The following is a 12,006-nucleotide window of genomic DNA, read 5'->3' on the forward strand; positions in this document are numbered from 1 at the left end:
AGCTCTACCAACACTGTGAACACTTGTGACTTTATTACACAAAGGCCATGCTGAACACTGTATCAGACGTTTGATTTTAGCGGGTTGATACCTGGCTGTATCGCCACAAACGTAATCAGCATGTACATGTCTGCATGTTAGCTGCTATTACTCTTCGTCTCTATAGGTGGCGCATGTTGTCGCCCAAAAACACAGACCAGCCCCCGCCCTCTCAGTTCTTCCAGCCAATGAGGAGGTACGTAGCTGTGACGTTGTCTGTCATCTGTGTTGGGGTGATTACGTGTAGCTCTCCAACTAGCAGGAGCTAGCTTGTCAGTCGAGACAGTAGTCGGCGAATTCACATTAACTGCCTCAACAGTGGCTATTATTTGCACAGAGAAAAGGCGAACGTCATATCGTTGAGCACCTGAAATGCCACGTCTGATGTTTTATCGAAGTTAATGTGGTAAAAGAAAGGCGACTTTAGTAAACGAGCGAGCAAACGGCAGCTAACATCACCGGTGGTGGTAACGTTAACTCTCATTGTTATGACTAGTTGAGCTAGCTGGCTAGCTGTCTGTCAAAACATAATCTGACAATATCATTTGGCAGGTATTTGTTGGATTAAAACACAACAGACAACAGCGTTTACTTTGGAGCAGTTTGTGAACTAACTTATCCACTCCTCAGCTATGGAAGAACTGGTTAGTAAGGGCACACTGCTGCTCTGCCTTTAAATCTAATATAACTGCAGCATCTGATTCGCATTCCTATGAATTCCTTTTGATGTGTAATTGATGTTTTTGGTGTTAGATTATTTTGCTCATCCGCCTTGAAGCCATTTATTATGTGGGTCTGGTGGAGTCTGACAAAGAAGCTTTTAGAAGCTTTAAGTAACACAATTTAACAGCTAAACATTTGAATTATATAGGAAACACTGCTTTTTAGTGTCAAAGAAGCCATGTTTTGATTTTTGTCAGAGAATTATCCTTTATCATTTGATTTTTATTCAACATATCTATGAAGTTATTTACATGAAGCTGTCTAAACACTACTGCTTGAACTACCTCAACCAAAAAAATACTTGTACTATCTGTCAGTGAAGTGTCAAATCAGTATGTGTGCAATAAAATCAATGTAATGATTAATCCGCATTATTTGTAGTGGTACTCAACTGGAGGGGAACCAATAGAGGCCTAGGAATGTGTGCCTGGAAAAAAAATTATGGCAAAAAGTCCATAATGTACAGAAGCCCTAAGTGGGCATGCACCCATACGTTTTATTTACTCAGTTTTTCTGTAATAATTTATAATTTTACTGTACGTTTCCTCAGGGCTTTTGTAATGATGCTCTTTCCCAACACATTTGTTTTGCCCTTTGACTTTTTCATTCACGTTTTGTTCCATTTTGAGTCCAAAATGCCACATTTCCTGTTAAATCAATTTGAGAGGAGGAACACTTTCAGAAATTTGTGTCACAATTTCTCATCAAGGTTGTTGTGGTGGGTCTTGAGGCTGTAACAGTTGAGAACCAGTGTTTTATTTTGCTTATTTTGAACCACTGACTGCTGCTGTCATCTTCATTTTAACATCTTTTGCTCTGTTTTTCTAGATAAAACATGATGGAACTACCTGTACACACATGTTCTGAGTGTCATCACACTAGGACGTGGCTCTGTTTCAGTCCTCAAAACAAGGAGCCATAAACTCAATGCATTGGATTAAGTTGCCTTCTCTCCAGGAACTGCAAATTGCACTCATAAAGAGACACTAAAAGGAAAGACATGTTTGCCAAGTTGAAGAAGAAGATTGCTGAAGAAGCGGCCACGGCACCAAGGACTGGCGTTCGTATACCACGCACCATCAGCAAGGAATCCATCACCTCAGTGGGCGCAGACTCAGGGGATGACTTTGTAAGTACTCAACAAAATCATCAACAATCTTTAGTGTAATGCATCTGTCATTGCTGTTCTTACTTGATTCATGTTTTTTTTTTTAGTTTCCAATCATTTTAAGACCTTTTTTAGTTGTAGTTGTTTGCTTTTTACTCTAATAACACACTCTTAGTTATGCTGCTGCTATTTGTACCCCAGTGTAAAGTGTAAGACTTTAGGGGGATGCACTGATACCACTTTTGTCCAGCACTTACCTTAGGATACACACCGATTCTGGTCAAAAATACAAATACTTAATAATACCCTTATAGTTTGAAAAATGTTTCAAATTTGTTTTATTTTCATCAGATGTTCTTCACCCTCCCCTTGACAGTCTATCAGTGCATATTTTACACACTAATCTGCTTTCCTCTTTATGTTCAGTGATCACCAAACTGCAGGAACAGCTCCAGCTGCATTAATTAGAATACACATCATCCTAAAAATGATATTAAGTACTGCTAGTGTATTATGAGTACAACCTTGTGTGCTTAGGCTGGTTACTGATAATAGTGCATCCTTATAGGGCAGCTTTTTGGAATAATTTAAGCACATAAGAAATTAATTCATCAAATTTAAAAACATGGTATATAAAATTCTGCCATCAGTAGGCTCTCAACCAAAACATTAACACAGTACGACGAGTACAGACCAGTGCTGGCCATATCTGTTGTTTACTTCTTGTTTTAATTGAGGACTGTGTTCAGTAAAAATGGCATCTCATGAAGTATATTTATGAAACTGAATGACAGTTTTCTTTTTCTCATAATAAAGGACAAATAAACTAAAGAAAAAATCAAGTTCTCAACTAGGGCTGGGCAATTAATCAAAAATTAGATTAAATCGCAATATGGACTACTGCAATTTTCAAACCGCAGAAAGTGCAACATTTCTTTGACCTGAAGGTTGTGTCAAAATAGCATTTTTTTTGTTTGTCTTGCTGGCAGAGATGCTATGCATGACATATCATACAATCATTCAAGCACCATTTTTTTAGAATAGTCTATAAAAAACATTCTGCCTTCATTTTTGTACTTTTGAGAAAATATGACAATGACGAAACCCCTTAAATGCAACAATTATATCCAATTTGCAGTACAAGTCCAAATCATCGGAATTAGATATTTTAAAAGATTTTTTTAGCCTTTGTTAAGGAATAAAAGAGAGTTAAGGATAATCACATATCAAATCGCAATATTAAAGAAAAAATTGCAATTGGATTATTTTCCAAATATTTAAAATTCTGTAAGACCTCGGTTTAAAAAAATAACAGGAGTGGTCAATTTTAAATTAATCTCAATATTTCAGTGCAGATATTTTACATCCTATATCTGTAAAATCAATAGGGTTTTATAAGTACAGCTGAGTAGTTGCCTGATAAATACAAGTCATTAAAGTAATGGCTAGAATTCAAGATGACTAACAAATCTAACTGCTTTATTGTTTTTGTGCCTGGCCTGGTCTAAGGGAAAATTACTAATTCATTTGGCTGTCTCTTGTCTGTCATAAAAACAGTAATTTTAAAAGTGTAGTGAGTGTTTTCCTAACTTGTATTTTTCTAAATAGGGAAAGCACCAGCCTGTATGCATCTTTTTAAACATTATAAATGCCTTTCCCAGACTGTAACTTTGGCCATTAAAAATGATCTGTGCTACATTTGAAAAACTGGTCATACAGACCTTTAAAAAGTTTTACTTTTTAGCAATCAGCCTTAAATGAGCAAAATGTTAGCCTTGCTAGTCTTTCATTTAGGCCGTCATTGAGTTTTGTAAGCGAGCGCAAACAATTTCTTGTTGATACAAAACACAGAAAGGTTTTTTCTCTAGCTGAGCCTCACAGGAAGGACTTTAATCAGTACCCAACCACTGTAATGTACAACTTATCTACAGCAGGAAAGCCATACTTAGCTAAGCAGCATGCTCTGTATCAAAAAATGAAACCAAAATAACAACTCCAGTGTCAGCTGGCAAAAACAATTTTAAACCACATGTTTAGGCACCATGTAAAAATGAATGGAAATGTACCTTTTTACTGCAGAAAAAACATGTATACAGCCAGTTTTTTAAAAATTTTGTTAAATATTTCCTATTTGCAAATGCGTAGGAGCGACTTTCTTTTATAATTCGTCTGTTTTTGTTTTGATATGGTTAAGAGTTTTTAAAAATGGACATAATTTGGGGGTGGGGGGGTTGACTTCCGGGTGAGTGCTTTGAAATGTATGCCCACTTTGCCTGTTTGTAGACTGACCAAATGTTTGATTGATTTAGCATTTACAGTACAGCTACTGCTATTGCTGGGCTTTATAATAATGTCCTGGGTGAAGTCTGAGTAATATCACCGGTTTGTTTACTGTTGCTGTCTTTTGAAGCCAATCCGAGGTGGTCACCATATTAAAATTACCATCTTCAACTAACTCTCCGTCGTCATAGACCAAGTGGTGGAGCTGAGGCTGGTCTATGAGACTTCAGTGCTTCTGCAACCAGCCTCAAGTGCAATTTTGGCACCTCTACATGGTCTTCATTTTTCAGCACCAGAGGTTGCTGCGTGACTCAGGGCAGGTCAAACAATAGATTAATTTTGATTTGTGTAATGATTTGATTTTACTTTTTTTACTGAAGTTTATATTAATGACATCATAACCATTCAGTGAAAAATTAAGACAGCTAAAATCCATAACTCAAAAGAATAGTAGACGGTGCTTGCCTGTCTTTTTGCACAGCTGCCTCCAATAAAGAGAGAGGATTATCAGACTGAAAAACACAGACTATTTAACAAAATGTCTAGAACCTTTTTATGAAAAAAAAATGGTTATCACTAAGGGGAGGATTTTTGTTGCAGGCTTATGGCTTACATATTTTTAATAATACATTTTTTTTTAAAGAGAATTGCTAGCATCTTTTGATTCATAACTTTGCTTGAAATTACCATCCCCTCTAACCCAAATACATGAATGAACAAGTTGATATTTAGGTTTGCAGCCAGTGTTGCTGACTTTGTTAGCTTGTACTTGACGATTAAAAAAAGACAAAACATGCTGGTATTTAAAGTACTTAAATTTCCTTCATAAATAGATTTGCCCAGAGTTGATACCAACCCGTCTTTCAGGAGGAGTTAGGCGGCCAGTCCTTGATTGATTCCTCCATTTCCTAATGGGACATTCGTAAAGTGTAGCCACTTCTCTCATAGGTCCTCTGATGATGAAATGCAATGCAAAGACACATGTTAGTCTGTGCAGCCAACAACGGAGCAGCTTCTTTTCTGAGTTTATCTGGTCCACATTACTCTAGCAGCTCCTACACTTGCAAGAAGAACAATGGTAGACCTTTGCACAAGTTTAGCTCAGAGGCCATAGGTAGTGGATTACTGTAGGGACTTTATGATGATGACACAAGGAGAGCAGATTGTGAATGGACCATCAGATTTTGTTCTCAGATTTAGGCAGATGTGACCAAAGGACTTTGTTGATTTATTTAAACTTTTTGTGGGTTAAGAGATAATCTGGCTATGTGCAAAAATACTGGTATTTCATAGTATGACCCAGTTCAGAGGGTGTTTGTAAATGCTGTGCAAGTCCAGACTGTGAGGCAGCACTTTGACTTTTCTGAACATCAGAGAGACTCTTTGGCTGCTTTGGTTGATGCAGATGGCTGTGCTCCAGCTTCATTAGTAATCCTCTCTGTGCCACATCCCAGTGTGCAGCATCTCTGCCAAATGTATAGATGTGAGCAGTGTTGCATGCTTGGGCTTGGGGATATGGACCAGAAGTCATGTCTCAATGTTTTGAGGGATACCCTCGCTGCTTGCCAGTTCCACCCATTTTTACCAACTGTGTCTGATGAATTAGTTAAGTGTGGACAGTGTGAAGGCGTTTCCTGTGGCAACAAAGAAGTGTAAGTGTTGTATTGCATGCTTCTAGATAAAATAAAATAAATTAATTTATTTTCCCCCTTCAGACTAAACATTTCAGTATATTTATCCCATGGTCAGTTACCCATTACTGTTAGAGGTTCTTAATGTTAACAGTCTTTTATCACAATCTCACCCCTCCTTATCTGTCAGATCTCCTCTACACAGCCACCTCCTCCTGCTCCCTCAGATCCTCCTCCTCCATCCACCTCACTGTGCCCTCCACCTGTCTCAGCACTAGGAGCAGAGCTTTCAGCTGCTCTGCTCCCCAACTCTGGACCTCACTCCCACCAAACATCTGAAACATTGACTCTCTTCCTCCTTTCAAATCCAGACTCAGAACTCACCTGTTCAGGATAGCATACTCCATGTAAATCCCCTGAAGCATACTTTAGATATCATAATCACAAACAAGGGAAGAATATGAGGCCCAATACCTTTTTTTTTCCTTTGGTATCCAAGGTGTCATCGGTTCACCCTTGACGCAAAGACGATGTTTGTGTAAAATTAGAAGAAAATCCCTCAAAGTGGTCTTGAGATATCACATTCACAAGCAAGGAATATAAATGAAGCCGAATGACCTTTGACCCATGACGTCCAAAATCTTATGAGGTCATTCATCTGAATTAAGGGCAACATGCAGAACATTTCAACAGATTTATCGAGTACAGAGAGAAGAGGGTTTTTGAAATCTCTACATATTTATTTTCTAAATAGATCATTCACAGAAAATGTTTTGTTTTGAGGTAATTTTGGGCATACTTGGATTGCATTTCAATTCTCTATTCCAGATGTCATGAAAACAATTAAGGAAGAAATAATCATTAAGATTGAGGCGCCTTTGATGGAAACCTTGGCTGGATTATAAAATGATCACCAGTCAGTCAGGCTGATTTAGGTAACAGGGCTTGATGGTGGCTGATTTTACAAAGTGGGAATGGTAGGTGGGGCTGCCTCCATCTTATTGATTGCATATTGAAAGGATATTGTGTTTCAGTCTTAAGACTGACTGGTGAAACATAACACTCCATCCATTCTTTTCTCACTCACCTGTGTGTCTTTCTGTTTTGGTGGTTGTTCATTATTTTATAATGGGTTCCGCAGCATTCTGACATATTTTGATTATCTTTATCTCAGCCTTTTGCTTTATTGTTTCTAAGAGAAATGCTCTGTCCTAGCTTTTAAAGGAAATCAATACCTGTGGTAAAGCTGTGTTCAGTGAAGCTAACAGAGCTGCCCTACAATCCTTCACAGAGGAAGCCAAGCTCCTCAGGCTGTAGTGCTGTCTCAGTTGCACTTGACTAAATAATTCAGGGAAGCCACTGACTAGCATCACTGCCAGCTGATATGCAACATGGTGTTTCTGGTGCTATGAACACTTTGCTTTCTTAGCACCACGTTAGTGTCAATTGTACTATTTTTTTGCACTTGGGATATGGAGCTGGATAATATATTGCATTTTAAGATACACAGATATTTTTCAAGCAGATACAGTGTAAGACAATATTGTCAGTGCAGTCCATATATATGGGAAAGTAGAGCAGACTGCAGACATTGCTTCAACCTGCCTACCTACCTACTAAGTTAATAAGAGGCTAACATCCTGCTGTAAAATTATATTATATTATTGGCTCGGAATAGGCATCTGCTTATTTTCAACACCAACATCCTCAAATGTGTATGCACATGCAAACATTGCAGTAAATCCACATCATTCAGCCCTAGTCTCCAGGGCTCCTTACTGAGAGGATCACGTCAGCACCCTCATTCCGGGCTGTTTTTATTTGCTTTACAGGTGTAAAGAAAAAATGTTTGGCTTCTTACAAGATAAGCAAATTTGACAGTTCAGTGGTGTCTCCTGCAGTATGAAAAATTAGAAGTGGATTTTAGAACCTGATTTTTGACTTTGAAAGATCACCATCTGCTAAAGACTTGTCTTGAATTCCTCTCAGAACAGCATGAATTCTGAGTGTTATCTATTGCTGTGTTTCTTCAGGCATCCGATGGCAGCAGCTCCAGGGACGACCTGCCAGCCCAGCTGCTCAGGAGGAACGATCAGATACGGAAGCTGGAGGCCAAGCTATCAGGTATGTCAGGTCAGACTACAGATGGAGCAGCTGAAGTGATGTCGTCTGCAGCTTCCAAAAGAGAGAAAGACCCATAACCAAAGATGCTTGGAGTCAACTTTTAAAGCAATGAATGTGTCTATAAAGAGAAGGAGATATAGTAAATATTAGTTTATTTTTTGCAGTACTTGTGTATTTATCACATTTCATATCATCATCACAAAACTAAACAATGTAATCTAAATGAGCATTTTTCTTATATCAAGGAGGTCTGATTACAATGACAATTTTTCCAGAACTGTTGAGCCCTACTGCCCGGTTTGTATAACGTGTTCACTGATTTCCATATTGTACGCACCAAGGTTATAACAGTTTTGGAATATTCATTATTTTTTATTTTCATTTAATTTTCCTTTTTTTCAATTTTATTTTAGTTTGAATTAGTTTTTACTTCTGGTTTGTTAGTGAAGTTCAGTTTCAATATTGCAGAAATGATTGTTTTTTATAGTTTATATAAGTTCTAGTGTTAGGGTTCTTATGAGGGACGAGGGCAAAAGGACCAGAAAAAAGTAACCTTAAGACAATTTTGAAAACAAATTGAAGGAGGCTGCTCTTTATTTTCCATTTTATTTATACAAATTTGAAAATTTGAGTACAATCTAAGACCTAGAACTGCCATTTGGTGAAATCTTGACCAATCAAAACGGGCAATTGTTATTATTTAGTTTTAGTGATGCACCTATTGTGAAAATCAGGGTCAGTGCCGATGTTTAAAATAACAATTTGGCCAATACCAATGTTTGTTATTAACTGTTGTCATTGTTTACTTCCTCATCTAGGCCAGGGACTAGAATTTACTTTTCTTTTTGTTGAACAACAGTATAATTTTAACCTTTTTCACTTTAGAGGGGACAAATCCAACTATAGAAATCCACAGTAGAACTTCTTATTTGAACTCATTTCACAATGGAAAATAATTTTAAAAAATAATTACTGCAACAAGTCTTCTTTAGCCTGAAATAAATCATGACTAATTTTTTTTCAAAACAACTTCAACAGACGATATATTGCCATAAACAATCATGCTTAATCCTATTTCTCAATTAGATAGTATAGTGGTATAAAAAAATTCTATATTACCCAGCCCTACCTCATAGTCTACTTTTTGTTCAATGCATGTTTTTCTCTGCAAAGATTAGCCTCTCTGCCTGGTTGCAGCTCTTCCTCATCAAAATAGCGATCCATGTTCCTAATATGGAAGGTGTGCAGAAAAGAGGATCTGAGTCTTTTTATTTGAATCTTTTGTGAGCATACTCTAATGAAGTAGTAGTTTAGTGCAGTTTTTACACTGTGATCAGAGTCTACCTCCATGAGTATAAAGATGTTTGAGTGCTCTTCACGGCTGCACAATCTGCTGGTGTGAGTAGACAACAGGAGAATTTTGTAGTGTCTAGCTATTTTTTGGCTAATTTCAATCACATCAGAAACACTGACCTGTAAACTCAGCAGATCTGGACAGGCAGCTGGAGGGTGCAGACACTTGTCAGACCACCGTCAATCATTGCTTTTGTCATATTTTAGCATTTTCTCTCACAGCACCATGCGCTAGTGCCGGGCATTTAATTAAAAATTAGATTAAATCGCAATATGGTGTGCAAATTCCAGGAGGTACAATATTTCTTTGACCTGAAATTTGTGTTGAAATGTCAGTTTTAAACATTTTTTTTGCAGCAACAGTTATGCATGGTGTTATGCATGACATATGCAATTATTCAAGTGCCATTTTTTAGAATAGCCTCCCAAAAAATCCTACCTTCTTAATTTTTGTACTTTTTTCTTATTAAATGTGAGAATGACAAAAAACCCTCAATGCATCGAATCTAATCCACTTTCGAATATGAGTCAAAATCATCAGAATTCAATATTTTTAAAGAATTGTTCAGCCCTTGTTTGGAATAAAGGAAAGTTAAGGAATAATCGCATATCGAATTATCAAATTGCAATTGCAATGTTAGGGGAAAAAAATCGCAATTAGATTATTTTCTGTAATCGTTCATCCCTAGCATGCCTATTTTCCACAGCTGACAAATATCACCTACTGTTTTTGGCGCATGTCAGAATTTTTGTTGATGAGGGTTTACAAGACCACCATTGGCCGATGCGGATGTTCCTGATACATTGGTGCATTGCTAATTACTATTATTCCCAGGCTTAAGTGACAGGAGAAATGGTTGGCCCACCATATTTACTTTAATACTAGAGGTTAAAACAGATGATTGTTGGAAAAATATTCTAAAACCATTTATCCTCTCGTGTCCACACAAACTAACTCATTACTGCGCAAGTCCATTTGTCAGTGTCCAAGCTCTCCCCAAGTTCTTAGATTATTTAAAGAACATTGCTTAAGAAAAAGAAAACACTTCCAACTTCTGCACTCTCGTAAAGGGTGTACCAGTCACTCTGCTTTTGACTTCAGTTTTATTTCATTTTAGCTAGTTGTTAGCACATAATGTTTTACTTTAATTTCTTTTTTTTGTATAGCTTCATTTTCATTTTTGTTTCAGTTAACTAAAATGACTTTTGCATGATCGTTTTAGTTAATTTGTTAGCTTTAGTTCTCTATAATAACCTTGGTAAGCACAGATTTTCAATTATGGTGCAAATGGACTGTATGAGTTAGTCAGTAGAACTTTTTTATGTATCATTGTCTTTGCATTTGGCAAAAGTATGGGGTAGTGGTAGCCTCCAGTAGTAGACATGAGCACTACAACAAAAATGAGCCAATGAAAATATATAGAAACACTGTAGTTTGTGGGTCAAAGGCAGGCAACAAAGAACTGTGAGCATATATTAGTATTCTATGTGATGATTAATAGGTTGAATTGCAAATACGGTTGTCCACAGAGTCTAATCCAAGAAGGTATTTTTTATTTTTTTACTTTGACCAAAGCTGGGCACAAGTGAATGGTCTCTGGATTCTTACATATAGTCATAAACCTGATCAAGATGTACATGTTGCAAAAAAATGCATCACTGATGATGTTGACCCTGATTATTATTTTCCTATAAATGTTGATTAAAATTGACTTTTGCACACATAGAGCAGGTTTCAGATGGAACATTTTCCTGCAGCATTCAAACCAGTATGGTTTTCTCAGAAAGGAAAATCATTGAATAGTTTTACCTTCCATTATTTCTCAATCATGTTTTCCCTTTTGCTTTCTCCCTCTCCTTTGTTCACTCTCTCCTGCCTCTCTGTACCATCATGTGTCCGTTCTTCCTCCTTGTTTGTTTTTGTGTGTTTGGTTGTGTGTTTTTGTGTGTGTATGTAATGTTGATACCCCATCCTATCACACTATCATCCGACCTCCCGACACTAGACTACGCTGAGCAGCTACGAATTATGCAGAAGACCAAGGACAAGCTTGAAATTGCATTAGAAAAGCATCAGGATTGTACGTACCTTTACTCTCCTCCCATATAGCTTCTTATCTCTCATCTGTCTGTCAGCTCTAGTAACATCACCTGGCGTGCCATTGCTTCCTTCTATCAAGATAATCTTTTATTCAGGTTGCTAATATCATAGGCTTTAGAGATTAGCTTTGGAAAGCTGATTGCTTTTTCCTTTTAATCTAAAAATACACCCTCAGATATTTGTCCTTTCAGATGATTTATTTTACTGTTTTGTGTGTGTTATCTGTTGTGTGTTAGTGTGCCCATTTTCCCTTAATTTGCCCAGCACAGCAGCTATGGATCATGGTTTTGTGGTCACAGTGGGTCCAATTAGAAATCATTTTAACTGGAAGCATGTGCATTTAAAAGTTCTTCTTTGAGATGTATTGTAAACCCAGCTCACCAGCTGCTGCAGCAGTAAGGATAAAGATAAGTGCCACACCCTTTTATTTAAATAGCAGCATGGCTTAAGGCTGTTGTGCATTCTGTACAGTTCTGCTGCCAGGGAGGGAACTGGTTTATCTGGCTCTTTTCATAGATTTGTCCATGCTTTTGTTAGTTTTCTGACATCAATAGAAATGTTGATCCAATACTTTCAGTACTAAAATAAGAATGTTTTTATTGACTGAATTTACAACATTGCTTGGCTAGGCTAGACCTTTAGGTTGT

The 12,006-nt window shown here is 37.2% G+C and overlaps 1 protein-coding gene across 3 annotated transcripts in view; it reads left to right on the forward strand.

The window, feature by feature from the left end:
* The first annotated feature begins 289 nt into the window (after positions 1 to 289).
* The window catches only part of golga1 (golgin A1), a 29,134-nt gene continuing 17,417 nt past the window's right edge, over positions 290 to 12,006 (forward strand). Inside the window, exons 1-5 of one of the 3 annotated variants that reach the window (XM_041788135.1) lie at positions 290 to 506; positions 592 to 683; positions 1,591 to 1,891; positions 7,815 to 7,905; positions 11,265 to 11,339. In XM_041788135.1, coding sequence (XP_041644069.1) covers positions 1,763 to 1,891; positions 7,815 to 7,905; positions 11,265 to 11,339 — 295 coding nt within the window. In that variant the 5' untranslated portion in view covers positions 290 to 506; positions 592 to 683; positions 1,591 to 1,762. Of the gene's footprint in view, positions 684 to 1,590; positions 1,892 to 7,814; positions 7,906 to 11,264; positions 11,340 to 12,006 lie in introns of all 3 variants that reach the window. The other 2 variants (XM_041788134.1, XM_041788136.1) reach the window with 2 other exon arrangements.

Source organism: Cheilinus undulatus, linkage group 5 (genome assembly GCF_018320785.1).
Source record: "Cheilinus undulatus linkage group 5, ASM1832078v1, whole genome shotgun sequence".
Lineage (NCBI taxonomy): Eukaryota > Metazoa > Chordata > Actinopteri > Labriformes > Labridae > Cheilinus > Cheilinus undulatus.